This window comes from Eschrichtius robustus, chromosome X (genome assembly GCF_028021215.1).
Source record: "Eschrichtius robustus isolate mEscRob2 chromosome X, mEscRob2.pri, whole genome shotgun sequence".
NCBI classification, from domain to species: Eukaryota; Metazoa; Chordata; class Mammalia; order Artiodactyla; family Eschrichtiidae; genus Eschrichtius; species Eschrichtius robustus.
Window position 1 is genome coordinate 21,641,449 of NC_090845.1, and position 27,037 is coordinate 21,668,485.

A 27,037-nucleotide genomic window follows, 5' to 3' on the forward strand; every position below is an offset into this window, starting at 1 on the left:
TCTTCAACAGCTGTGGCTTTTTCAGAATTTCTTTTCACCTGACATTTCTTCTACTTTTTTTTTTTCCAGCCAAATGATTAATTTTTGTGGGAAGCACGAATCCTCTCAGGTTTTCCGCCTTCTTTAGAGGAAGGGTGCTCTGTAAGTGCAGACTGATAGTGGGATTTAAAGCCTCTGCAGCCTCATTACACGTGATAGAAACATCCCGCTTGGTTAAGAGTTGAATAATTTAAATACCCTAAAGCAAAAACAAAAAGAAAACAGGAAGGAAAGGAAAATAAGCATTTAGTATGGTGGATGAGACTAAAACGAGATAAAAACAAAGTAAAGCATCAAGAAATTTTTCCTTGTTCTGAACACACGTTTAGTTAAGTTCTTTAGAGGGGAAAAAAGTGCCATATAAATCCAACTGATTTTTGCCCCACAAAAGAATTGTTGTGTATCGGTAATCTTTTGCTAGTTTCTTTTTTTAAAGTTGTAGTTTGTGAGTTGGTGGCATGCTAAAAAAAAAAGGTTCTATGATTTCAGAACTCAATGAGAGCGACAGTTGAACTATATGAAGATAGAAAAGAGGGCTACCCAGCTGTTAAAACCCTTGTTACTCTGGGTAAAGAAGACTTATCCATTAAGGTAACTGCTTTATTTGTACGTATACTTGAATTATCAGTTAACTTAATAGTGTGTAAACATTGAGGAATCAAAGGGAAGGGAAGAGAACTGACAACTGAGTGTCTTATTTGTAAGTACTACATTTGATCCTTGGCTTAAGCTACCTCGTTTAAACTTCATTAGAACCCCATTTTTTTAGGGAGCTGAACAAGATCTCAAACCCAAGCCTATTGGGTCCTAACCCCACTTGCCCGCCTCCTTTGTTTTACACTGTTCACAAAGGGACCATATTTCATTGGGGGTTCAAGCCCTTGCATGGTTTAGAGTAATCTAGTATGTACTTTATTTAATGAACTCCTTGCCTCCTACTAAGTATAGATTGATGACTTCTTGTTTTTCTTCCTTTTAACATTTTGTACATTACAGATAAGTGACCTAGGTGGTGGGGTCCCACTACGAAAAATAGATCGTCTTTTTAACTACATGTATTCAACTGCTCCGAGACCTAGCCTGGAGCCTACGAGAGCCGCACCACTGGTAAGCCTCTGAAACTGCTGCTAGAGGAAAGACCATTCACTCGAGAAGGGACAGAGCTGGCTCTTTCCCCCGGTTGTCGCATTAGCCTTGTTGCATTTGAATGTTTCCCGCATGGTTTGAAGGAGGGAGAATTTTATTCCACTGCTGCTTTCTTTATGACTCTTTTGGACTCAGATTTCTTCTCTAATTTGTGTCTAAGAAACACTCAGAGCTGAGTACCTACCTCCCCAATACAGAGAAAAAGCATTTCCCTGTGGTTAAGACTGCTTCCGGAGCACCATTTACCACCTGGCACTCCCCTTGGAGGGGGTGGAAGTTTAATAGCAGGTGAGCAGGGAACAGCACAGCGTGTCTGGCTGCAGCTGGCCCTGGGCACTTTGGCGCTGCATACCATAGAGGCCCAAATCACCCAGGGCCTTTGAACTTCCCCCGCCAAATTTGTTTATATAATTAAAGTGTTAAATTATGAACACATTAAATTTTTTATATGAAGTAACATAAGCAGGAAACATATAGGTGGCGTATGCATTTTCAGAGCCCTTTCTGTCTCACTGTGGAAATAACCTTCAGGAAGTGAGGAAAGCCTCTGGTTACCATGGCAGCATTTAGATCCTGGTAGGGCCACACTTTCTTCCCCCCCCCCCACTGAGTGTTTCTAATTGACAAACAACAACTGAACCCTTTGTCATTAAGCACAGCAACATATCTGTCAGTCTGCAAAATGGTTCAGGGTGTAAATTTTCATTTTCAAGTTGTACCTGACTGACAAGCACGTAAGATTATATTTCATATGTATGAATAAAATCCAACACTTAGCATCATTTATTCTAGACAGGGTTTGTTAACACTGCATATTGAAAACAGAGAGGAAGTCGTTTACATAGGACTCAAGAAAATTCTTGAAAGATCAATTTGAAGGCCATTGCCTTGACTAGTTTCTGGTACCTACTTAAATAAATGTCAAAAGAAAAAAAGACACTACAAGCAAATCTAGAACCTTGTGCAATTGTTTAAAAGGAATATGGATCGTCTGTTATGGTCTCAAAATAGCATCTTGAGGACAGCTGTGATGTCATCGTTTTTTTAAAGTGACACTGAGCAATTGAAGTAAGAGAGCTCTAAAAACTGTGCATCCCACCTCCCATTTTATAGATGAGGAAATGAGGTTACTGGTTTGCCCAAGGTCATTGAGCTCATTATCGTCAAGCTGGCACTGGCCATGTCTGTATTTTGTCCAGTGTGCCTGGTGGCTCTCCTTTTGAAGAAATGCTTCCACTAGCATCTCTCCCAGTTAGTCAGCTCTCCTTAGCTTTTAAGCGGGCGTGTGGGTATGTACTACTAGGAAACGTTAACTTCTTCATCATACACCTTACTATGTTACAGCTCTGTGCCGTGACACACGCATTTCTTTTTCGGAAATGTCCTCCCAGACAACTCCTATTGATCCTTTGACACCCTGTCGGTGGACTTAATCAGAGGGCTCGAAGCTTGAGGAACAGCCCCTTCCCCTCCACCCCAGAGTGTTGGAAATTAGTCTCAATTGTTCTTATCAATATCGGAGACCTTTTTTTTTCTTCCCCCAACAACCTGTTACTGACAGTCAAGGTTCTATGACATAGAGGTATAGGAGGGTACTGGAATTGTTTTCTTGTCTCTAAGAATAGATGGACTACCACATGTCAAAATATTGCAGCGTTCTCAGAGCCTTAGGAAGTAGCTCTTAGGAGATTGTTTTCTTTTCATTGTGTTAGCCTTGGTACGGTTAGATTTCAACTCCCGTGCTACTCAATTTAATTGAGCAAAGAAATCATAGTGGAACTTTGGAATGATGTGGTTTACTTTGGTTTTTGGTTCAAATTCCGCTTGATTTGGGATTTAACAATGCTAACAATTTGCTTTAAAACGTTCAAAAAGCACTAGTCAAAAATCGGAGTATTTCTGTTCTTTTCCAAACATGTGAGAAGTATTTTTGCAGGATGAAAACAGATTGTTTGCCATAGATGAGCATATACATCGTTGTAAAGTTTGGATCAATAATTTACTTGCTTTAAATATGAATCAAGAATTTATTTTAATCTTCCAGATGGTCCTCAGACTCAATGTGTTAGCATTTTGTGCCTGTCTCACCATATTAATTTTCTTTTCTCGATAGGCTGGATTTGGTTATGGCTTGCCAATTTCTCGTCTGTATGCTAGATATTTTCAAGGAGATCTAAAACTCTATTCTATGGAAGGCGTGGGTACTGATGCTGTCATTTATTTGAAGGTACTGCATTTTATTTCTGTTATATGAAGGCATCTTTACTTTTTAAAGCTATAAGTTCTAATAACTAATGGAGAACAGCACTATATCATCTCCTATATTCAGCTCGGATTTACTCCAGTTTTTCGTGAAAACCAAGTTATGTCCTACCCTTGATTTTATGCTCAGATATAGCAAAATAGGAAACATGGAGAGGTAAAAATTTAAATATTGATTTTTAAAACCATAATTCTAAGTTGTGAGTTTTTAAAAAATTGTGTACCCATTGAAAGGACTAATCTAAAAGGAGACAGGTTTTCATAAACTGAATTCTTTTAGTCTTTTGCTTTAGAAACTTGCTGGCTTTCCCAAAGTTGCAAGAATTCAGTGCTCATAATATGGTTACCTAAAAGTCTGATCGAATAACAAAGTTCTCTGTAACACAAGTTTTCTCATTCGTTGGTGGAGTCAGACTTTTATTTACTTCTAAACTCTAGAATATTTGGAGCATTTTTTGAACATGTAATATGGGCACATAGTACAAAATTTTAAAGCTACAAAAGGGAAAACTAAGTCTCTCCCATCAGTGGCCCAGAGCCACCTGGTTCTCTTTCCCAGGGGTGACCATGGATGCCAGTTTCATGTGGATCCTCATGGAAGTTGATTCTGCATTGATAAAAATATGGGGGGAAATCTGATTTTTTTTCACACAAATGATTATTTTAGCACTTTACTTTTTTTTTACTTTCCAATATATCTTGGAGATCTTTCCACATCAGTTCATACAGAACTGGCTCTTCCTTTTAACAGCTGCATAGTGTGTCATATGTTATATGATAAGATAACCAGTTATTTTGAGTGTTTATCTTAGATGCCAACGCATATAAATGATATGCTATTTGATATCACTTTATGAGCTTATATTTATAAATCTACTGTGTATGAAACTATTTCTTCAGGGCCCTCTGGGAGAACAGTTGCCCAGTGAACAGTAGTGTTTGGTCTAAGACCATATAGTCAAGACAATTGACTATCTCACATCAGTATTAACTGAACTAAAATAGTTTTTGTTTTGGTCATGTGTACTTCAGTACTGGTTTTTCACGAGTGAATGTTTTTATTCCTTTAAAAAAGCTTTAATTTCATCCTGATCAGTCTAAGTAAATTACTGAAATGTAATTTTAATATAACTCTAAAAATATGTATTAATAAAGTTTCTAATGTTTTAAATAATAAAATTTGGGTTAGTATTTCATGTGAGCAAGATGACACTGTGGACCTTTGGTGTCTATTTTTGTTTTTCCTTAGGCTCTTTCAAGTGAATCATTTGAGAGACTTCCAGTTTTTAATAAGTCCGCATGGCGCCATTACAAGACCACACCTGAAGCTGACGATTGGAGCAATCCCAGCAGTGAACCCAGGGATGCTTCCAAATACAAGGCGAAGCAGTAATTTACCACTTTTCTTTCTATTACAAAGTATCTGATTTTTCTCCAGTGTGTACCAGCCAGACGATTGATGTTTTCAGCCACATCTTTGTGGTTTTATCACTGAAAAAGCAAAGTGATCCCTAAAGAAAGAATGGAGTAGCTTTTTCACCCCAGACAGGAAGGATAGAAGGAATTGGGTAGCCAGAGTAGCAATTCCAATAGAGGCCTTGATGTTCTAGGAGTCCTTGCCCTGTGGAGATATCAAAAGCAGTAAGCAGGGTTTATCCTGCCATGAATCTTATTTAAAAAGTAATTAATTTGTAATTTGTCATCATCCATAGAATTCACAGAAGAATGTTTAGAGAAAGTCTGTAGGTGGGTTGAAACTGGAAAAATAAAGAAGTTAAAATTATCAGTCAAGGTAAACAAAATGTGGTTTATCCATCTAACAGAGTATTATTATTCAGCCTTTAAAAGGAATAAAGTTCTGACATGCTACAATATAGATAAACCTTGAAGTCATTATGCTAAGTAAAATAAGCCAGATCCAAAAGGACAAATATTGCATGATTCCACTTACGTGAGGCACCTAGAGACAGAAAGTAGGATGGGGCTTCCCTGGTGGCGCAGTGGTTGAGAATCTGCCTGCCAATGCAGGGGACATGGGTTCGAGCCCTGGTTTGGGAAGATCCCACATGCCGCGGAGCGGCTAGGCCCGTGAGCCACAACTACTGAGCCTGCGCATCTGGAGCCTGTGCTCCGCAACAAGAGAGGCCGCGACGGTGAGAGGCCCGCACACCGCGATGAAGAGTGGCCCCCGCTCGCCGCAACTAGAGAAAGCCCTCGCACAGAAACGAAGACCCAACACAGCCAAAAAGAAATAAAGAAAGAAAGAAGCTTTCATTAAAAAAAAAAAAAAAAAAGAAAGAAAGTAGGATGGTGGTTGCCAGGGCTGGGGAGTAGGGGGAAATGGAATTTAGTATTTAATGAGGACAGAGTTTCAGTGGAGAAAGATGAAAAAGTTCTGGAGATGGATGGTGGTAATGGTGGTACAACACTGTGAATGTACTTAATGCCACTGGACTGTACACTTAATAAAACATTTTTTTACCATCTTAACCAGGTGGTAAATTTTATGTACAATTTACCACAATAAAAAAAAATGAAAAAGAGGAAAATTATCAATCATAGAAAAACAAGTTTCACTACTTTGTGGTAATAAGGACAATAATCCAATCTTTGGTTTCCAATTTTCTTTTTCTTCTGACTACCTTTAAAGCTCCAGCTCTGCTAGCAGGAGTAAGGGTTCTGATTATTTGTTTAATTTAAAGTAACCTTTTAGTAATAGAAAAGCAGTATATGAACATTGTAAAAAATTAGGAAATATAAAAAAGCAAAAAAAGAAAAAAGAAACTGCTGTATTCCCATAACCCAGAGATTACCATTCTTAGAGCTTTATCTGTGTTCTTCCAGATATTTTGCTATTTGTATATATGTATATGTATTTTCCCCAAATGAGATACTTTTCATACTATTGTACAACCTAGTTTTATTTCATTTAACCATCTCCACCTTTCCGTGTCAATACATTTTCATCATGAAAATTCCCCTGATTTGTCCAAACGACAAATCAGTTCCAGGACCACATAACACATCTGAGGAGGTCTCAAGCTGTTTTTAATCTAGAACAATCTTTTGTTGTTGGACCATACCAGTTGTCCTGAAAAAATATCCCACCTTTGATTTTGTCTTTGAAGTTTTATTTAATTTGTCCCCCTTTCCCTGTATCTCCCATAAACTGGAAGTTCATCTAAAGGCTCAGTGGAACATTTTTTGCTAGAATATTTCATAAATACTATTGCAGAATTACACTCTGAGACCCATGATGTCTGGTTGATCCACCATTAGTAACGTTAAGACTGACCGTAATTCAGATGATGGCTGTCTGATCCCTCTATAGTATAGTTAATTTTCCCTTCTCAACCAGGAAGTAATCTGCGTAGTGTTATTTTGTCATGTTATTTCGGCACCATGCAACCATCACCTAATGGTTTTTAGCACCAGTTGATAAATTTGGCCTTAATCAGTAACTTTATTAATGTTTATAAAATGATGAGGTTTTTTTTGTTAGTATCATTCCTTTGACAATTATTAGCTGACATTCTCCTATAAAGTTCTTCCTCAGCAACTAGGGTCATTTCGGTACCTTTTGAAGTACAGTTCCTCCTGGCAAGGCAGGATAAGCATTTCAATCTTTCCCTTTAATTACCAATTTTCAAGGTAAGAAGTTGAGTTAACAACCACCTTAAATTTGACCAATGAGTTTCTGGCTTTCTCTTTTTTTAAGTATTATTATGGATATTGTAGATTTTTATTGCTTTGATATGTTTCAATCAATATTTAACATATATATATAAAAAGCGTACAAATCTTAAGTTTATAACTTAATGAATTTTTACACCTATATTTCCAGCACCTGAAAAGGCTGCCTTCTAGTCAGACTCTCCTCCTTTTTCCCTCCCTACCGTGTAACAATTATTCCAACTCTGTCCCCTATCACTATATCTGACTCTCTCACTGCTTGAACTTAAAACAAAAGGAAGATATAGTGTGTGCTCTTTTTGTGTCTGGCTTTCTGTGAGGTTCACCCATGTCATTGCATGTAGTGGCCATCTTTTTGATGCTAAAACTGGCACACCTTTGGCCATTGGAAGCTATTTTGAGCCAGATCCTTTGTGTTCCATTGATAAAACCGTATTCATCTTTGAAAGCTTCCTTGCTTTCTGGCCCAAGATCATGTCCTAGGCTCATCTTACACTTTGCCTAGAATCAGCCGTTTTCCTCAGGGACTCCTGTTTCCTTTTAATGGGTATATGAGACCCTAATCTGGGTGTTGGAGCTGTACATTATACCTTTTCTAGTCCCCTTTTCTGGGCAGACCTATAAAATACATATCTTTTTTAAGATCATAAGTTCATATTGATATTTTTATTCGATTTTAACATTTCAGTGTTTCTCGCGAATATTTTATTTTTTAATTAATTATTTATTTATTTTTGGCTGTGTTGGGTCTTCGTTGCTGCATGCGGGCTTTCTCTAGTTGCGGCGAGCGGGGGCTACTCTTCGTTACGGTGCGTGGGCTTCTCATTGCAGTGCCTTCTCTTGTTGCGGAGCATGGGCTCTAGGCGCTCAGGCTTCAGTAGTTGTGGCTCGCGGGCTCTAGAGCACAGGCTCAGTAGTTGTGGCACACGGGCTTAGTTGCTCCGCGGCATGTGGGATCTTCCCGGCCCAGGGCTCGAACCCGTGTCCCCTGCATTGGCAGGCAGACTCTCAACCACTGCACCACCAGGGAAGTCCCTCGCTATTATATTTTAATTGTATGTATTTCCTTTTACTCTGAAAACCTTGATTCCTAACATAGTGCAACAGAAAGGTATTTGTATGCAAATAGAGTTTATATAGCTTTGTGATTTTGTACCTTTATAGTAGCATTGGTCTTTTCTGATGAATGATATAAAGGGTATCTATATTGATGTTTGTTCTTTTCTACAGAAGTATTGTGATGGACCTCTGTGCAATATTGCCGGACTGGTCACTCACCTCAAATGATGAAATCTAGAGGAGTTTGGTTTGTGCACATGAGTGTGAGTGTACACACAGGTGTGTGTAGACACATACGCACACCATACCCAGCGGAGATTAAGCTAAATTAGCTTGAAACACCTGGATCACTTTCCCTTGATTCCATTTTCAGTCCGTGTGTAAGTCAAGTAGCACGTTGGGCATCGGTGTGAGCAGTTAATTCCAGCTATGGCTCTAGTAGGGGGAATTATTTGGGGAGCACAGAAGCAGTCTTTATAAAGATTAGGTCCATTTGGATTGTTAAAAGATGGCCTTTGTTGAATATTGTTTTAAAGGCTGTTTAGGATTTCCCTGGTGGCACAGTGGTTAAGAATCCGCCTGCCAATGCAGGGGACATGGGTTCAAGCCCCGGTCTGGGAAGATCCCACATGCCGCGGAACAACTAAGCCCATGCGCCACAACTACTGAGCCTGCGCTCTAGAGCCCTCAAGCCACAACTACTGAAGCCCGTGTGCCTAGAGCCCGTGCTCCACAACAAGAGAAACCACCGCAATGAGAAGCCTGCACACTGCAATGAAGAGTAGCCCCCGCTCGCCACAACTAGAGAAAGCCCACATGCAGCAACAAAGACCCAATGCAGCCAAAAATAAATAAATAAATAAATAAAAATTTTGAAAAAGTCTATTTAAAACTTTAAATAGTTTAGCGGGTTGTATACTGCTGATTAAGTATGAGCCTTCATTTCTAATATCTTAGACAAATTTTAGCAGAAAGCAGTTTTTAAGATTTTAAAATGGTTAGCCTGATGTTTCAATTATACAAATAGGATAATTGGTGGCCACCTTGGGAAAGTATTTAGTATTCACTAGGGGAAAGAGAAATTCTAAGAAAATTTATTTCCTAAGCAGATTTTTAATTACAGCTTTATTGAGATGTAATTCAGCCTTTTGAAGTGTACAATTCAGTGGCTTTTGGTATATTCACAGCGTTGTGTGATCCTCACCCACTGTCTAATTTCAGAACATATTCACCATCCCCCAAAGAAACCCCATACCCATTAGCAGTGATTCCTCATTTCTAATCAGGTTTTTAACTGAGAGGAAAGAACTGTTTTAAAGTATATATAAGTCATTAAATGGTAATTCATTTTCTGTAGTAACCATAGAGAATAATTCTGAGATAAGGCACGGGTTTTTGAATCATCACTGTAACTAAATGCTCTGAGTAAGTCTCGGGTAAAATAGAGAAGGTTGTCCTCATAAACTCACTGTGGATATTCCCATTATTTTCTTTGTAGGGACAAGTTCAAGACTAACAGAACTTTGTAAAGAACTGAATGCTTCGGTCCTCTCCATGAAGAAAAGATGGTCTTCTGCAAGTCACCCAGAAAGAACTCCTTTCCTCCACCGACTCTGCGTGTGGCACTATAGTTAATCCAGTGTCTGAATGTGTATTTTCTCTCTGTATGAGATGGACCTTTTCCACAGAAGTTTCCTGTAGCTACTTCAGATCTTCCACTAAAGTAGTAACTTGAGTCATTTTTCGTAGTACGTTGTCGTGGTTTGGTTGGCGCCTGTCATAAGGGGACACAGAACCTTGTTAGCACTCGCGTCCTCATACCTCTGTCCTCGTTACCACAGAGTGTCTGCAGTCTCCCCAGATTTCTCAGCTCCCTCCCCATTCCAGATACAGCCGATCTCTACTGTTGCTCTTTGCGACCAAATACCATGTTTGTCCCAAACCACCAGCTAAGGCCTGGGGAGTCTGGAATTTGAGGACGTCAGCTTAGCATGTCTTGATAATTCGGTCCCTGGGCCCTTCCTTTCTCTTATGCATCCCTCCTCACTCTCTGATTTAGACTTTGGCCTTCTTCCATCTGACCGGATTCTCATTGTGAGGTATGGGTACTTTTGTGTTAGATCTTCCTCTTGGATGCATAGATCTTATTTTGAAATTCATTTGTATACTTCCATTCTGTCAATTAAAGCATTCCAAAAGTTGTCTTGGAATTTTTCACTTAACTGCTTGGTTTCAAAGATCTTAGGTGAAAGTCTACCTTCTGGTCATTATCAAGTTCGTAAAGAGTGGGAAGTGGAATTTTTATGCTTATGTAACAGTTTTACCTCTGAATACTGTCCTTTTGTCATGTTATATTCCTTTGTAGCTTTCTAAGTCCCTATGTGATGCACTTTACTAGTCGTAAAATAGACCGAAGGGAAAAGTTCTTTCTAGTTTATTTTGAAAAATGCCCCAGGTCTTCATGATTTATATTTTCATGAAGTTTAGCCGGTTTTAGAATTGTCTATCTGATTTTCACCATAGTTTATTTTTTGCTGAAAGGTGGACTTGGCAGAGGACTTGGGGTGAGGAAAGAGGAGCCATGTTGTATTTACTCTTAGAAACGGAAGCTGAGAGTCCAGATTAAAATTCACAACTTATAAAGCTCCACAGGATGTGTTTCTCTTCACTATAATTTTTCATATATTTATGATCTACTTTGACTTCTGCTGTCTTTTAACATCCATGTAAATGTTTCCATCCAGTGTTTAAGTATTGAGTTCACTGAGTTCAGAGCTGTCACTTGTAAAGTATTCCTCCTTCTTTAGTCACAGTTTTCCCCTGGGTGGAGTTGTGCTCTGACCAGCTGCGCTTGGCTTGATGGCACCTCTGTTTCTCTTAGTTCCACCAAATCTGATATTCTTTCATTTTATTATGTTACCTGAGCTCATGATAGTTCTTTCATCTTTAGAAAGACCTCATCTCTCCCATCCTTAGAAGGCTCTCATCAGGGGACTCATAATTATTCAGGTAAGAAAAAGACCGACGTACTTCCAAGATATGGGTGATGAGGTGGTCCGTATGGAGGTCTGTTTCCTGAAGACTGAGTTCCATATGATTATTTCCTTGTGGTATAAAGATGTAAAAATAACAGCCCTTTATTTTTAAAGACTCCAGCTTTCTTGTAAGTTTCAGATCATCTATCAGTATCTTACTTGGCCTGCATTTCCAACCACAGCCCTTTACACTTTCACGTGTGATATACTGTAAGGGAAGGAGGCAGCAGATTCGGGAGTGTTCCCTCCTGCCTTGTTCTGTGTGCTTGAGGAATTCCCATTGATTGTTATGCCCTCACCCCAAGCTCCATGTAAAGGATGCAGATGGAAAAGCTGATGTGAAAAAAGCCTATGATATTCCTCTCTTTTCAGGTCTTTTTCAAAAGTCAAGATTACTTTCAATGTTTCAATGACTTAACTGGTAGTCCTTTACTGGTACACTTTTTGGCTTACTCATATCCATCTGACACCAGGACAATCTTGCCTCACCTGTCTTTGTTTTCTGCATTAAGAAATTAACTTTGCTTCCGAAGCAACCATAAGAAGAGTTTCAGAACATCTTGCATTCACACAATTTAGCTGCCCCAAGTATCCATTTATCCTTCCTGTTGGCTGTACATCATTCTCTGAACTTAGGTGCATCCCTCTGGCTGGTTGCTGTGCTTTGTCTCTATGTATCTGGTCACATTTCTACATGTTGTAATGTACATAGACATTAACCGTCTTTCAGCTAAATTTCTTTAGTCCTCCCAAATTGCCCTGCATTTCCCTCTCATTTACTCATCTTTAAGTATTTGGGGACAGTGTCTACTATTTGAAGTAGGACCTGGCACATAGTAGGTGCTTAATGAATATTAGCTGAATTAGTGAATGGAAATTGACAGACATTTACCTCGGGTGGTGGGCAACATCTTTCTAAGTTCTTAAACTGTCTTTGTTTCCAAATTAAAAATAATTCCGGTCAGGAGCTGTGAGCTGTGGAAGTACTGAATTTCCTTTTTATAGTGCTAAGAGGTGACTTGAAAATGGAGAGAAACAAGAGGAAGGAAGTAGTGATGGATCCATGGGAGCCATCTGATCCTTTCGTTGTCTCTGAATGACTGATTTTGACTCCTTAATATAGTGGGTTCTTGCCATCCAATCGGGTGACGTGGTTTTATACCCTTGCTTATAGATTCCAAAGAACTTTCGCATACAGCATCCTGTTTGATCCTTCCAATGCCACGCGGTGGACCATGCAGGTATTATCTCTCTTTTTCATGTGAGTTCCAAAGCAGTTCAGTGGTTTGCCACGGTGGCATGGAAGAACCAAAGTGAGTAGTTGGGTCGTCTTGTTCCTAGGTCCATGCTCTCAGCGATGCACCAGGTCATTAGCATTATCTCTTTTTTGAGGAGTTTCTTGGGTATATTAACCCTCAAGGGTAAGATATAAACCAAAATTTTTCTGTAGTGTCAGAGAATTTCATTCAGGAAAGGTTTTCTTTTGTGTGTTTTCATTTTGGCATAGTTAGTGGAGATAATCGAATGGATTTGGCGGCTGTTACCTAGAAAGGCAGCCGACTTTAAAGTGTATAACTGTAGGTAATTACTGGAGTTATTTAGACTTAATTCTATGTTTGAATGAAGTCAGTGCTCGCTGGCAGCCTTCTCATACAATGACTCCACATTCGAGAGTCGACGCTTTTATCTCTCGGTGGACTGGATTACAGTTTCAGTTGGATTTTCTCGCATAGTTACAGATGCCTTTCTGTTGCCGTCTTTTATGAACAGTAACTTGGCTGTCTCTCAGATTCTTGGATCACGTCTTTTTCCCCTCAGTTCTTTGGAGACATCACTCTGTTGTCTTCTAGTGTGTGGTGGTTCTGAGAGGGCTGAGTCCAGACAGATTTTTCTTCCCCTTTTGTAGATGAACTGCTTGTTTGCCCTGAGTACTTGTGATTTCTTGTTTATCCTTGAAATGCAGTAACTTCATTCGAGTGTATCTCAGGGCCAACAGTTATCTGTTGGCTTTTTCTGGTACTCAGTGAGCATCAGACATTGACATTCGGGCCTTTCTGCATTTCTTACCGGTTTGTTGGCTCTCTTGTTCAACAGTCTGTCCCTATATTGGCTCTCTGTTCTCTGTCCTTCACATTTATCTTTCCTTTGATTGCTTTTGGTCTCCTTGTCTTTCTTCCTGCTGTGTGATTTTTTTCCTCAGGTCTTAACCTCCCATTTCACTGATTCTGTTTTCTGTGGTATTGATTCTGGGCCCCAATGCTTGCCATGTGGCTTTCACTTCTGCTACAGTTTTCTTTTTTTTTTTTCCTCTGTGTCTTTCCTTAGCTCTGCCAGCTTTTTCTCTCATTGTGTTGACTCCTTATTTCGTTTCTTGGGAAGCTGAACTCTGTTTTCGTGGTATCTGAAATGATGCTATTTCCAGAGTGTGTTTATCTATCTTTTGCTTCTTTCATTCCTTTTGTGTTGTTTTGCTTTTTTCTTGTTGCAGAAGTATCATGATGGCTTTTTTCTGCTTATTTGTTGGTCTTTGCATGGGACCATTTCTATCTGCCGAGAAGAGTGTGGATAAATCCTCCTTGACTCCTCCTTTTTCAAGTGAGAAGCATTTGATCACCTGCGCCCCTGAACTGTAAGGCTGGATATTGATGGAATGTAATGGCAGAGGCTGTCTTTGTTTTCCATGCTGCTATCTGGACGCGGGGGAAGGAGGAGTGAAGCAAAGCCTCCTTGGAGTGCCTTCCGTGGACACTGTTGAATCCTTCGCCCTGGGGGGGCTGGGTCCCGATGGGGGAGAGGATTGCCCTCAAGTTTCCCCATGTCCATTAGATGTCGCCCCAGCAGGAGTGTGGTGGGTTCGTCCCTCTGCTCTGCTGGATTATATGTAGTCAGTGTTTGTGTGTTTGGCTCCTGAGTTACTGTTTCTCTCCTCTGCACACGAACGGTGCACCTGAGATGTCAACCTCCCCGCCTAGTTTTTGCTTCGGGAAACATGCCCACGCAGTGTGCCCTCAGCTTGTCCTGACCGCCACCAGGCTTTGTTTCTCCAAGTTAAGAAATGATTGGTAGAGTCCTTTGGAACGCTCTCAGCAACTGCCCAGCAACTGTGGCCTGCTTGACAACTTCGAGAACCCTCCTCTGATTAGTCCTCAACTTGGTTGTCGGACACTCTCCTGGAGTCCTCGGTATGGGGTGGTGGCTTTTATTAGTTTCCCCATAGACAGCTTCTTTTTCAGCTTTTGGATGTATGTGTTGAAGGGCAGGAGCACGTATATAAACATGATTTACTCTGCCATCTTCCCAGCCGTCCAGCTGCCTAAACGTTGACTTTGAAGATAATGTCCTTCCTAATCATAAGCTATATGTTAGTCAACAGATGGAACCAATATCACTAGCTGGAAAGCACCATTAATAACTTAATTAATACAGGATTTTTGTTTATTGTTCTTTGTGGAAAGATAACTTTTAACTTGGGTTCCTGATCCATTGATTAGAGAGGTCAGTACCTTCTGGTTTGAAAACAGGGGGCATGTGACATTTTCATGAACTTAAGAAGTTACCAGCCATTGACAGTGATTTATTAGTTAATTAAATATGATGGAATATTTCAAACTAGCACATAATCAGAATTATCAAGAGAAGTTTAAACTATTTTTTACTAACAGGTTGCTAGTTGACCTGCCCAACGGAGGGTGGTGACCCTATGAGAGCTTTACTGTGACACAGGTTTTCTTACCTGTCTTTTCATCAACCCATCTTAAACTGTGGTTCATTAAGAAATAGGAAGGAGTTAAGTCCTCATCAGGATGATTGCTGATATTCATGAATATACCTTGAGATGGTTTGTAGGTCTGGGACCTACTGTCACACAAACTGATATTTCAAAAGTGCATTTATAAGGGGGATCACAGATTGGGGGTTTTATTTCGCCTCTTTGTAGGATTGAAGCCTCCTTTCCTCAGTGGGCAGCGTATTCCACTGGGCACACTTTCCTCACCTTCAGAGCCGAGCGTAGTGATCAAGGAGCAGGAGTGACAGCCTTGCTCAGTGCCTTCCCCTCAGGTCAGAGTCTTGGCCCTGGTTCCATCCTGGTGTGAAGTGCAGAATGGAACACGTGTCCACGTGTGAGGGACGGAAGAAGTGAAGGTGGTAGACAGAGGAGTTGTGGAAAGGAAAGCCATGTTCATTCCTCCCTTTAAATAATAGCGAGCGTCTCCAGCGCGCTAGAAATGCCCAGTGCTGGGCACGTGGCAGTGATGACAGCAGACGGGAGTCCTGGCCTCGCGGGGCTCACGGTCGGGCTGGGGGGTCAGACGAGACACTCAACAAGGAAAGTTTCTAGTACAGTTGGGAGAAAAATAAAGGCGGGAAGGGGGTTGCAAAGGACGAGAGTGGTGGTGGAGGCACCGAACGCTGTTAACTGTTGTTTTCATTGTCACGGACGGGTGGGTTCCTTGGACGAGGAAGCATTGGTGAGCCCTGAGTTCTTGTCTCCTTTGTATCTGTTCATCTGCATCTGGAGAGGCCGTCTTCTGGGCCTGGCTCCGCGGGGCGCTGTGACTTTGGGTCCAGGAGCGGGCTGAGCCCTTTGCGGGGAACCATGGTCAGGTGAGGGGAGCCAGCTTTCATCGTCACATTGCACTGAATGGTGTGGGCTGCTGTTTCCTCGTAACGAAAATGCAATCAGAGCAGTTCCAGATGTGTCTTTGTAGAACTTCAGAAATCATGATTGAAACCAAATCTTCCCAATTCCAGCTTCTGGCTGATGATGCTGGAGTGAAAAGAGCTGCTTGTCAGGAGGACATTAACGCTTGCGAACTGGTTTGAGAGGTGGAGGAAAGGGTCAGCCAAGGCGGCTTCCCTCTCAAGTCTGTAGGTTGGCATTAGCTGTGTTCAACCCCCAAAATGAAGAAAACAAAATGACAGCAATATTGAGGTCACACAATCCTTGAGAAACCATTGTTTCTGCCTTTTCCTTCATCTGTCTGTAAAACCTGGACTTGACTTGCCCAGGATCCCAGTGATGGGGTCAGTGGAGCCAGACGCGGGCAGCTACTTATGCTGGGACACAGGTGGCTCTCGGTGGTGGTCCTGCTCCCTCGGAGGCAGCAGCAGAGCCGGGGAGGACACTTTCGGTTTTCTGACACCTGCCTGTCTGGTCCCAGGGAGGGTAGAGCCGAGTGCTGGAGCAGGAGAGGGCATGAGTTGAATTATTCCCATAAGTAGAGCCGATTTGTCGCCCTTTAAATTGACTTATTTGCATATAAATGAAAGCACCTTAGGGCATCACTACTGAAAGCCTCCAAACAAATGTCTGATGCAGTTAAGTGCCTGCATTAAAAGAAAGCCCACCCCTTATCTCGCATTCATATCCTCGCAATGTTTAATAAATCCATAATAGTATTTGACTTCCCGTCTCTGTATCCTTTTCCCTCCATCACTGCTGACTCTGCAGGGGTGGCTCACTTCCCAATTTGAAGTGGTGACTTCAGTCTTTGATGGACTCTGCACATCTCTTGAAAAGGATAAGCAGTAGAGCTTGATGCCTGGAGTCCCACGGTCCAGTTTGGACTATTGGCAATATTTTTGGTGGGATTTTTTTTTGATGTTAGAGAAATGAGTAGTAGATTTGTGGTAACAGTGGATCCAGGAAGCTTGCAGTGGAAAAGAGGATGAACTTAACCTGAAAAATATTTCTCTGTTCTATAAATCTCTCAGTGACATTTGGATTAATCAAGCATAATTAAATGTAGTTAGATTTTTGTCAGATTGTAGTTCAAAATAATATTCATCTATGAAGAGGGTAATATATTCTGTAGAAATTTTATTAAGCACTTTAGTTAAGCAAACACTAAGGAGAACAAAATCAGCCTCAGGAAGGTTAATTACTAAAAAAAAAAACAAAGTATAGTAGATTATGTAAATCATTTTAATTCTGAATACCATGTCTTGAGCTTTAATTTACATAGAGAGGTATTTTGGATTTGTTTTTCATATCACATTTTCCAAAAGTACAAAATGGTAATTGCATTCTTTAAAAGTTCTCATCATTTGAGGATTCCATTAAGTTTGCTTAACTTTTTCATGTTACATAGTTTCCAAAACTGAAGAATTGCAGTTGCATTCTTTAAGATGCAACTATTTTGGGATTCCACTAAGTTTGTTATAATTGTAAGAAGTCTATTTTTATTTCTGTACCTTTAAAGAAGTGATCTTTTAAGAGAAGTATTGGGAGAGAGAATGTATGTGAAAGCATCCCGCCCGTGCCTGGCCTCTCCCTAAATAAAACGATTTTTTTTTTTAAAAGAACAGAAGAGTTTAGACTATAATGATAAATCTTTTTATTTTAGTAATTTCTTTAAAGGGAGAAGTGAAGAGATCAAATTGATCTTATAAGTTATATTTTTTTGTACTCAGAGAATTACATTTTCACTACCTTTGCATGTCTCAGGGATAGCCTTTGATAAGAGTCCCCATGAAAATCTCTGAAAGTCTATCCTGGTGTGCTCAGATTTGATAGTTCTTGTCTAAATTTCTAGAGCTAGAGTTTCGAGAGTACTGTCATCTCAGGAACACAAGATTACCCAAGAAACTTGAACTTAGCCCTTATCAGCACTCAGATTCTATGTGCTTCTAGGCTTTTTCGTAATAAAAGGACACCTAAAAGTCCTTTGTTTAGTAGGTATACAAAGACCTCTTTATCGCTCTTCTCTGAGATTTTCATAGAGAAATCCTGGAATTTGATTTTGTTGATGATTTTGCTTCTTGGCTTTTCAGTGAAGATTCTGTTTCCCATTGGATTTGAATCCTTGTGGGATAATAAAATTTCACTTAAAAGCGCATTCTATTAAATAATTCTAACTTTTGCCAACCTCAGAATGGCCTGCTGACTTTTGCAAATGGGCCAAAGCAGCACAAATGTCAAAGATCATATGTACTCTAAGCAATATGTTCGCCCTGCAGTTAGCAAAGTGAAGAAATGTCTAATCCTGGCACTTATGACTGGCTTAATGGCTCTTCAGTTCATCTCTGCCTTCCAAATTCATTGAAAATGACACATTTAGAATGGAATGCTTACTGATAACAGAACTACTTAATGTTTTAAAATATTCTTACCTTGAGATTCTTTTTGAGAGAAAACGAAAAGAACCTTAACATTCAGTTCTAACTGTTTTGGCTCTTCATATATGCCAGGCATTAAAAAGGCAATGACAAAAGTGAAATCTCATTGGAAGTCAAAGGCATTTGCCGTTTGGCCATGCTTGATGTACAAGAGTGACGAGGAGTTGGCGAAAACAGGCAGGATGAGTATAAAATGTTATATTGCTGTTTATAATACATCATGGCACCCCTTTCTTATAAATTCCATCTTCTTTTGTCATTTGAACTTTTATATCCATGGGAAACCTCAATCAGTATTTTAAAAGGCACTATATTTACATGAAGAATTGGCCTGTGCCTTTATCTAAAACACTGCTGAGGTTACTATTCCCCATGTTTAATTAGAACAAATGTTTTAGAATAATTACAGCTACAGCCTGTAAGTGTAGGGATCTGAAAACACTGAAAACCGCCGGCCATTGGAGAGGGACCAGGCAAGATCGCAGGCTTCGCACCCTGGCTTGCCGATCGCCATCAGGACGCAGGTTTTGCCTGGCTGTCATAACCAGCATAAAACCTAAAATAGAAGGGGCTTGCCAAGATCCTGTATCTGCTCCCTTTTTCTCTAGCTGCCTGTGTAACTCTTCCAGGGGAAAGCATCACGTAAAGTCCTTTGATATCTTGCTTTTTACTTTTAAAATTCCTGTTAGAGCTGGCATGTGAATTTGACCAATAAGTTGTGCATATGCTTAAAATTCTTTTTTAGACTAGACCGAACTAAATGTATCTTGGCTCTGAGGAGACAGCCAAGGCAAGGTTTATCTAGAAAGTATAAAGTATTACGTATTTAAAAAATGCAAGTTGGCTATATTCATTGTCGGAGGAATTGAGCTCTGTTGCCTCTTCCATTGTTTCTCTCATGTTCCTTGTTATTATTCTGTCCTCTTGCTGTGCTGCACTGGAACCGAATGCTCCACTCTGATTAAAAACCCAGGCTGTGCTCGAGTCCGTCCCGGACGACATGACGCATGTTTTAGGAGAGTGAACCCTATCACTTTAGCATCCTGGCTAACCCTGATCTCTGCAGAGTTCCTCGGTGTTAAAGTCATCTGAGGTTGTAATTGCTGCTTCAGGTTTATATACTCATAATGCCATCTGTTGGTCTAAGTTCACATCCTCACGAAAGTACATGAGTGCTTGTAACTTCAATATTTCCCAGATTTAGAACACAAGTTGTGAATAGTTAAGAAATGCTTGAACCAAATAAGAAAAGTCAACGTGGAGTAAAATATACCATTGTGAACATATTTAATGCTGCGTTGAAATGTAAAGTCACTTGGCTGATTTTTTCCATCATAACTCCTTAACTCATAAAAGCAATGTCTAAACTGGGAACAATAGCGGATTTAACAAGAGAAGAAGAGTAACGTGTATATGAAATGAACGTTCGTTACAGTGTTTGTACCCTGAAGTCCAAATCTGACCTGGTTGGCTTTGGGCAGCTGTCAGCTTAGTTACAGTGAAATGTACGCGTGTGTCCAGTGTTCACAAGCTGCCTTGTGGTTCGTAGAGGGAAGCCCGGCGCCTCGTGTTCTGTGCTGTTCTGTGGCCTGGCTGGTACACACTGTTACAAGTGAAGAATGACTTTGGTTTGAGGTAATTAGTCGCTCCACGTTCCGTGGAGAAAAGTGTTCTGTTTTTGTGATTGTTGGAAAAACATGACCGGGGAAGTGTGTGGCTCAGATCATGTTCCCCGTCAGTCGTGGAGCCATCCTTGGTGTGTGTCAGAGCCCGACGAGTCCCGGAGCACATGGACAATTGTGTACTGCAGTCATCGAACAATAAAGTGGTAGTTGTGTTTCACTGTGCGTCAGTGTGGTCTTTTCCTGAGCTCTTGTCTGTAGTCTCATCCATCCCACCGGTAAGCTCCGCCGTCCGCTCGCTCGGTTTCTGAAATTCAGTCCGTGGACAGCACCAGGCACCTTTGCAAATTGCTGGGAATGGGCAAGGGTACTTTTTAAAATGTTTATGATCACTCAAAGGAAAGACAGGTTCTTTGGATTCTCTGTGGCAGGGAACATACAGCTCGCCTTTTGGCAAAATAAACTGCTTAACAGTGAATCGTTATAGCGGTAGTTTTCATAATATCCAGAGATTGGAGAAAGGGGACCATACAATATATTGGCCAAGCCAGGACACTTTTGACAGTGAGAAAGAGCACTGTTAATAATTATGCTGTAAACCATGTCAACAGATGTAAACTGGGACTGTCCTGGACAAATTGGGATTGACTGGCCATGGACCACCTACCCCAGGATTACCTGAGATGCTGGTTAAATGCTGATTCCTGGGCTCTGCCTCAGCTCTTCTGATTCAGATCCTCTGGGGGGGAGGCCTAGGAATCTTGATTTTAACAAATGCCCCAGGGGAATTCTTTAAAAAATGTAAGTTGGAAACTGCTGCCATATGCAGAAGATAAAAAACTTGACATTTTCAATTAAAGAGCTATTGGTTCCATGGTCTCTTCTGAGGAGCTGGTGCAGCACTGACACCAGAACCCAGTGCCTCTGAAGACACTTGGCTGCACTTAGGTACTTCCTGACTAACTAAGAGGTGGGGTCTTTGTGTTATTTGCCAATGTGTCATTCTTTTACTAAGTCTTCAATGATGAATGGGTGTCCTTTTTCAAATTTGGGAGCCGCACAACTGCCTGTCCTGTGTTCTCATCGCTAAAAAACAAAACTTCTAGAAAGTTTGAGGCAAGAACCTCGGGTTTGGATGATTCTTGGGGAGTGTTAATGTCAGGAAATCAGCATGTTTGCCTTGGTTCCCCTACCAGCTCCCTGTTAACTGTGCTTTAGTATCTTCATCTATTAAATTAGGGAGTTGGACTGCATGATTCCAAGGTTCTTCCCAGGTCTGATGTTACAGGGCTCTCTTTAAAACCAAAAATGTGAAGCGATTATTAATCAGCTGCTTTCATGTTGTGCTGTATCTTGCCCAAAGAATACCAAACCACTGACTCTTGAAAGTGACAGTGGTTTTAGTTAGAATTCTTAAATCGTCCATCCAGCAGTCACTGTGCTAATGCGTCATTCACATCTGGGGAAGAGCATTCTTGTAGCAGCCAGTCCTGCCCTGTTTGAAATTCAGGAAGTAAGTATGGTTTAGACTCACAAAGAGACCCTCGCTCAAGAGTCTGTGGTCCCATGAAGCTGCTGAAGAGCATTGCACTGTAGTGTCCGTTTTTACTTCCTTGTCCCCATTTCAGAATTCTTTCCAATGGCTTAACAATGCATGTTTACAAATGATTATCTGCTGATGCTTTCAGGTGTTCACTTCATAGTCACAGAGACGTACTCTTTGATCACATGCATAAATTATAAAGCATCACATAGGAGGGGCTGCCTCTGGGAAGGATTGCTGCAGACCGCCGTCCACCACTAGAACTCTGTGATGACGGGCACGTTCTCTAGCTTTGCTGTCCAATATGGCCACCACTAGCCACCTGTACGCTTAAAATGTGGCTAGTTCAACTGAGGAACTGAATTTTTAATTGGTATTCATTTAAATTCAAATAGCCACCTGTGGCTAGTGGCGACCATACTGGACAGTGCAGCTATGTACAGCCATTACACGCTGTTGCATTTTTTTAAATTAACATCGAGTACCCATTTTCACCAGTCATTGGGTTGGGTGCTTGACAGTACCCTTGTCATTTCTAAATGTTGGTCTTAAAATGAATCCTTTGTCCTCTGCCTACTGATGACACTTCCATCAACATAAGAGTCTCTCTTTGGATAAGAAAATAACAAGATGATACCTCGACCTTTTCCTGTCCTAGCTGCTTGGCACGTCACTTCTCATGTTTGCTACAAAAGGCATTGATTGTCACCCTCTTTGAATCCAGTCCTCTCAGAGGCTCACTTTGTTCTCTGAATTGAAGTATTGACTATCACCTGGAGGGTCTCAACCTGGCCACATTGGAATCTCCAAGTCCTGGGGCCCATTTCAGATCCACTCCGTCAGATGGTGTCTGAGAAGTCTTTTTTAAAGAGTTCTCTAAGAGATTTTAACATGTGACAGGATTGAAAAACCACTGATCAAGTCCAAACCACAGACCAGCCTCTGAGAGTGGCTAAAATGCTGGCAGCAGCAAATCCTGTCTCCCTGGCATAGAGCAGGCCTAGGGTCATTGATGTTCTATTTAATAGGTAATTGGGAAATACTTAAGAGAGAAAAGGCCTTGTCGATTTGGATTTCGGACAACTGAGCAGCTTTGCTGTTTCCTTCTGTGCAAGAAACTCTTAAGCTAATGCTACTCTTACTGTTTTCTGGCATTCTTGTCCAAACAGAATTTGCTAGTGCTCAAACAAAATAAACATGTTCATGATTTCAACAACAGTGATGGATGCAAAAGCGTTCAACAGTTCCTTAGTAATAGCTTAATATAATAGTGTCATTATTTCTAAAGTTAGAGATAATTATTGTCACCTTAGCACAATCACTGGAACGAGCTTCTTACATGAAAACTGCTCTCTTTCTAGGGCTTCGACTGGTAACAAAATAATAGTTCATGAAAGCAAATTCTGCCCCATTATTCTGGGAGAAGTCCGTCAGCCACCCTGCAATCGAAGAATCTAAGGTGAGACATCGAATGACCATCTCGTCCATAGAACAGCTCTGTTCAAATAGAGTTCATTCCAGGCCAGGGCCCACACCTGTTTGGTAAGGCCTTTAAGGAAAGAGTGTGCTGACGCCTTGTGACTTAGGTAACTCGCCCAGAGTCTTCCTATTCACGGGCCAGCTGAGGGGTGACGTCACCAGCCTCCCCCGTTCAGCATTCTCAACAAGTGGTTTCTCATAAATAGAAAATCTACTTTTACGAATCTTTTTTTTTTCTATTTTCCCCCATTCTGAGTAGGAGTTAGCAGTCTTTCTTAGCACTCTGGGAAATTTAGAGTACTCCACCCCAAAGAGATTAGAAAAAAAAAAAAAAGGGAAATTAGTAAGTCAAATCATTGTCAAATTCTATTTGGCACAGTCCGAAACATGGACTCTTCATCAAGAGCTCAGTAAAGCCAGAGGCTGGGCCAGTCAGAGGTCAGAATTGAGAGTCAAGTTACTGAACTGAAATTGGGGTGGGGGGAGGGATTGTGTCCTCTTTCGTCTTTATATCTCCAGCACCTACGAGCTCATGTAAATGTTTACTGAATGCTTCAGACAGGAATGTATGTGAGACCTTAAGTTAAAATGCAGATCAAAGGCAACCATGGAAAAATAAGTTACTCTAGAAAGGAGCATGGCGTACCTTGATACTGGATGGCTGGAAGTGAGTCCCAGCTTAAACTGGCTGTGGTCAACCTCCAATGACCAGAAAAACAAAACCAAAAACAAACCAGGGGGAGCATAGGTAGGAAACAGATTCTGCCTGATAGCCAGAAACTGTATTCCTTGGCTTATTTCAGCAAGAATGTGTCCAGTGATCAAAGATTTTGGTTAGCTACCCTTTCACTTCTTGTCTTCTTGGTGTAGCCAAATATGAATTGGAGGATATGTACAGAGAACAGGGAGGGAAGCTCTTAAACTTCCTTCTCTACCAGCCACGGCTCCATGTTCATGAGTTGAGGACCCAACCCTTCCTTTCCTCATGGACCAATTAGCCTGTTCATTTGGGTCCAACATCTCCCATTATACCTATTTCATGCTTCTCTTGTGGATGTCAAGACTCAAGAGAAACATTTAAGGGGTCCATCACGAGTAGATGTAGGAATGTTAAAAAGAGGAACACGAATCTCTCTGCATGAGGGTTACTGCTCCTCAACTCTGTTAGGATCTGGAAAAAGGTTCAAGGGTTTATGACCATTGTCTTCAGTCGTAGAATTATGGGCCCCCAAAGATGTTCACGTCCCAATCCTTAGAACCTGGGAATGTGTTTTATTACATGGCAAGAAGGCATTAAAGTTGCTGATGACCATAAAATAGGGAGGGTGTCCTGGATTATCCTAGTGGGCCCATTGTAATCATAAGGGCCCTCATACATAGAGGAGAGAGGCAGAAGGAGTGTCACAGTGATGTGATGTGAGAAAGATTGGACTGGCCATTGCTGGCTTTGAAGATGGAAGGGGGCCACGAGCTAAGGAATGCAGGCTAGAAAATGCAAGAAAGTGGATTCTCCCCTAGAGCCTCCAGACAGGAATGCAGCCCTGCCAACACCTTAATTTTAGTCCAGTAAGACCCATTTTGGACTTCTGACCTCCAGAACTGTAAAATAACACACCTGTGTTGTTTTAAGCCACTGAATTTGTTACAGCAATAGGAAACTAACACACATACCTCTTCAACTACTTTATTGTTAATCCCTGGGTACCAGATATGGGAAAAAATGGAAAAAGAATCAATGACTCTGTGTCAATGTCAGTTTGTATGGTGAGACCAGTAAGTGGCATCTTGCCAACATCCGTCCAGTGGAACGTGATTATCAGACAAGAAAGTCTGGTTATCGCCTCAAGCTATGTAATGAGTCATGTCCTGCCACGTGAGTGGCAGAAGATGACAGGTTTTCTTTGAACTTGGAAAGTTTAGAGCGACAAGTTCATTTGCAAGTATAAGAAGTTGAAAAGGTCCCTGTGGAAGAGGTAAAGTGTCCCAGCTCTTTCAGGTATGGATTCATTAATTCTTTTAAAATGGAAGATTATGTATCAAATATTTTAGTTATGTCTAATCCCTCCATCAGAACTCAGCTTTTATGAATAGAGTACAGTAACCTTGCAGATTAATTCTTTTCCCTGCCCCCCAAGAGAGATAACAAAGGTAAGGAGAATAAAAATTGCTTACAGGAGACAAGTCAACCCTACTCTGAACATTTCTCTTCAAGTTTCCCACATGTGGTCAACTGCAGCTGACATTCAACCAATGTGGTGGTGTTTTTTTAGAATATAAGTTATGGCAGTACAGGGCCTAAGGTAAAGGTCAATTAGCACCTGTGGATGTTTATGCTCTTAATGATATTTCAGATTTTACTGGTTCTTTATTTTAAGGATTTTACTTGATGGTTTCGTGAAGAGTTTGATCACTGGGTATACACTTGGTGCTAATGAACTGTCCCTCTTTGTCTGAAAAGCATCTCTGTAGGAGTCTTTTTATCTAATAGCCTCTGCTGAATACCTGGAGAAGTTGCTTAAACATTCAACTCCAATAAGCTGTGAGGACTTCAATACAAGAGGACTGTGTGTGTGTGTGTGTGTGTGTGTGTGTGTGTGTGTGTGTGTGTGTAAACATTTTTGATAGCGTACCTTTTAATCCTAGGGGTTTGTTAACAAAGGCTCATTCTCTTTGGGGCCAATATCAGAGTTCTTAAACATGAATTTTGTTATGCCTTAGAACTGATTTTTCCCTTGAGAACATTTCTGAGGTATCATGGAAAGTGAAGAGGAAACCTGTAACTGACTCTAAATACAGCCTGTCGAGAATGTGTTTGATCTGTATGGCAAAAGCCAAGTAATGTGGTCTGTGAACGATAGGTATTCTATTTTTAAATGAATTCCCTTGCTGCCTGCAGGCCTGGTTCTATTTCTTCTAGAATCTAGGCTAATGTTAGAACTGTTGTCATTTCAAAGAGCTAAACCCCTCCAGATGGAGTTAATAGACGCTCCTAAATTCGGCTAGTGGAGGGCATGAGCACAATTCTCAGAACATCAATCTGCCTTAACTGTTGACATTTGGAATCCTGATTGAGAGCCTCCACCCCCATCTGTCTGCTTCCAGCTGACCAAAGGAGCTTTTCCCCAAGGTTGGAGAAGTGGTGGAAATGGCCACGCCCCAATGTTTAAGTCCAGGTGAAAAGCATGCCGCCAGGCAGCTAGATAAGAAGGGTGGGCGGAACCTGAGAGCCTGGCTGCAGGCATGAGTGCTGCACTGACGCCGTGGGTTGTGGAGGCCGCAGGTCAGGTCTCCAGCTTCCCAGTGAAGGGTAAGCACTTCCTCAGGTGGCTCAGTGACGGCGTCATAGCTGGAGAAGCTTAGGGACGACGCAGGCTGCCTCCTAAATTCAGAGACTTTTACGGTCAAAGGAGACCTCAGAAACAATTTCCTTCCACCCCTTCATTTTACAAAAGCAGACGCTGAGGTCTGAGAAGTGAAGTGGTTTGGCCGAGGTCAGAAAGCAAGTTGGCGGTGGAGCGTACAACTCAGGGTCCTGGCCGGGCTCCCTCCGTGACCTCCCCTCCAGGTGAGTGCTCCTAAGCAGCCTTTTTTTTTTTTTTTTAAATTGAAGTATAGTTGATTTACAATGTTGTGCTAATTTCTGCTGTACAGCAGCGTGACTCGGTTATACACACATATACATTCTTTTTGTATTCTTTTCCATTATGGTTTATCCCAGGAGATTGGATATAGTTCCCTGTGCTATACAGTAGGACCTTGTTGTTGAATCCATCTACTAACCCCAAACTCCCCCTCCGTCCCTCCCTCACCCCTCCCGCCCCCTTGGCAACCACAAGTCTGTTCTCTATGTCCATGAGTCTGTTTGTTTAGTAGATAGGTTCATTTGTGTCATAGTTTAGATTCCACATATCAGTGATATCATATGGTATTTGTTTTTCTGACTGACTTCGTATGATAATTTCTAGTTGCATCCATGTTGCTGCAAATGGCATTATTTCACTTTTTTTAATGGCTGAGTAGTATTCCTTTGTATGTATGTA

General features: G+C 41.1%; 1 protein-coding gene across 1 annotated transcript in view; it reads left to right on the forward strand.

Moving 5' to 3' along the window:
• Window positions 1-10,400, forward strand: part of PDK3 (pyruvate dehydrogenase kinase 3) — a 67,012-nt gene extending 56,612 nt beyond the window's left edge. Inside the window, exons 8-12 of the mRNA XM_068533745.1 lie at window positions 529-630; window positions 1,036-1,146; window positions 3,299-3,412; window positions 4,697-4,836; window positions 9,698-10,400. Of these exons, the coding sequence (XP_068389846.1) occupies window positions 529-630; window positions 1,036-1,146; window positions 3,299-3,412; window positions 4,697-4,836; window positions 9,698-9,728 (498 nt within the window). The 3' untranslated portion in view covers window positions 9,729-10,400. The remainder of the gene's footprint in view (window positions 1-528; window positions 631-1,035; window positions 1,147-3,298; window positions 3,413-4,696; window positions 4,837-9,697) is intronic.
• The last annotated feature ends 16,637 nt before the right edge of the window (window positions 10,401-27,037 follow it).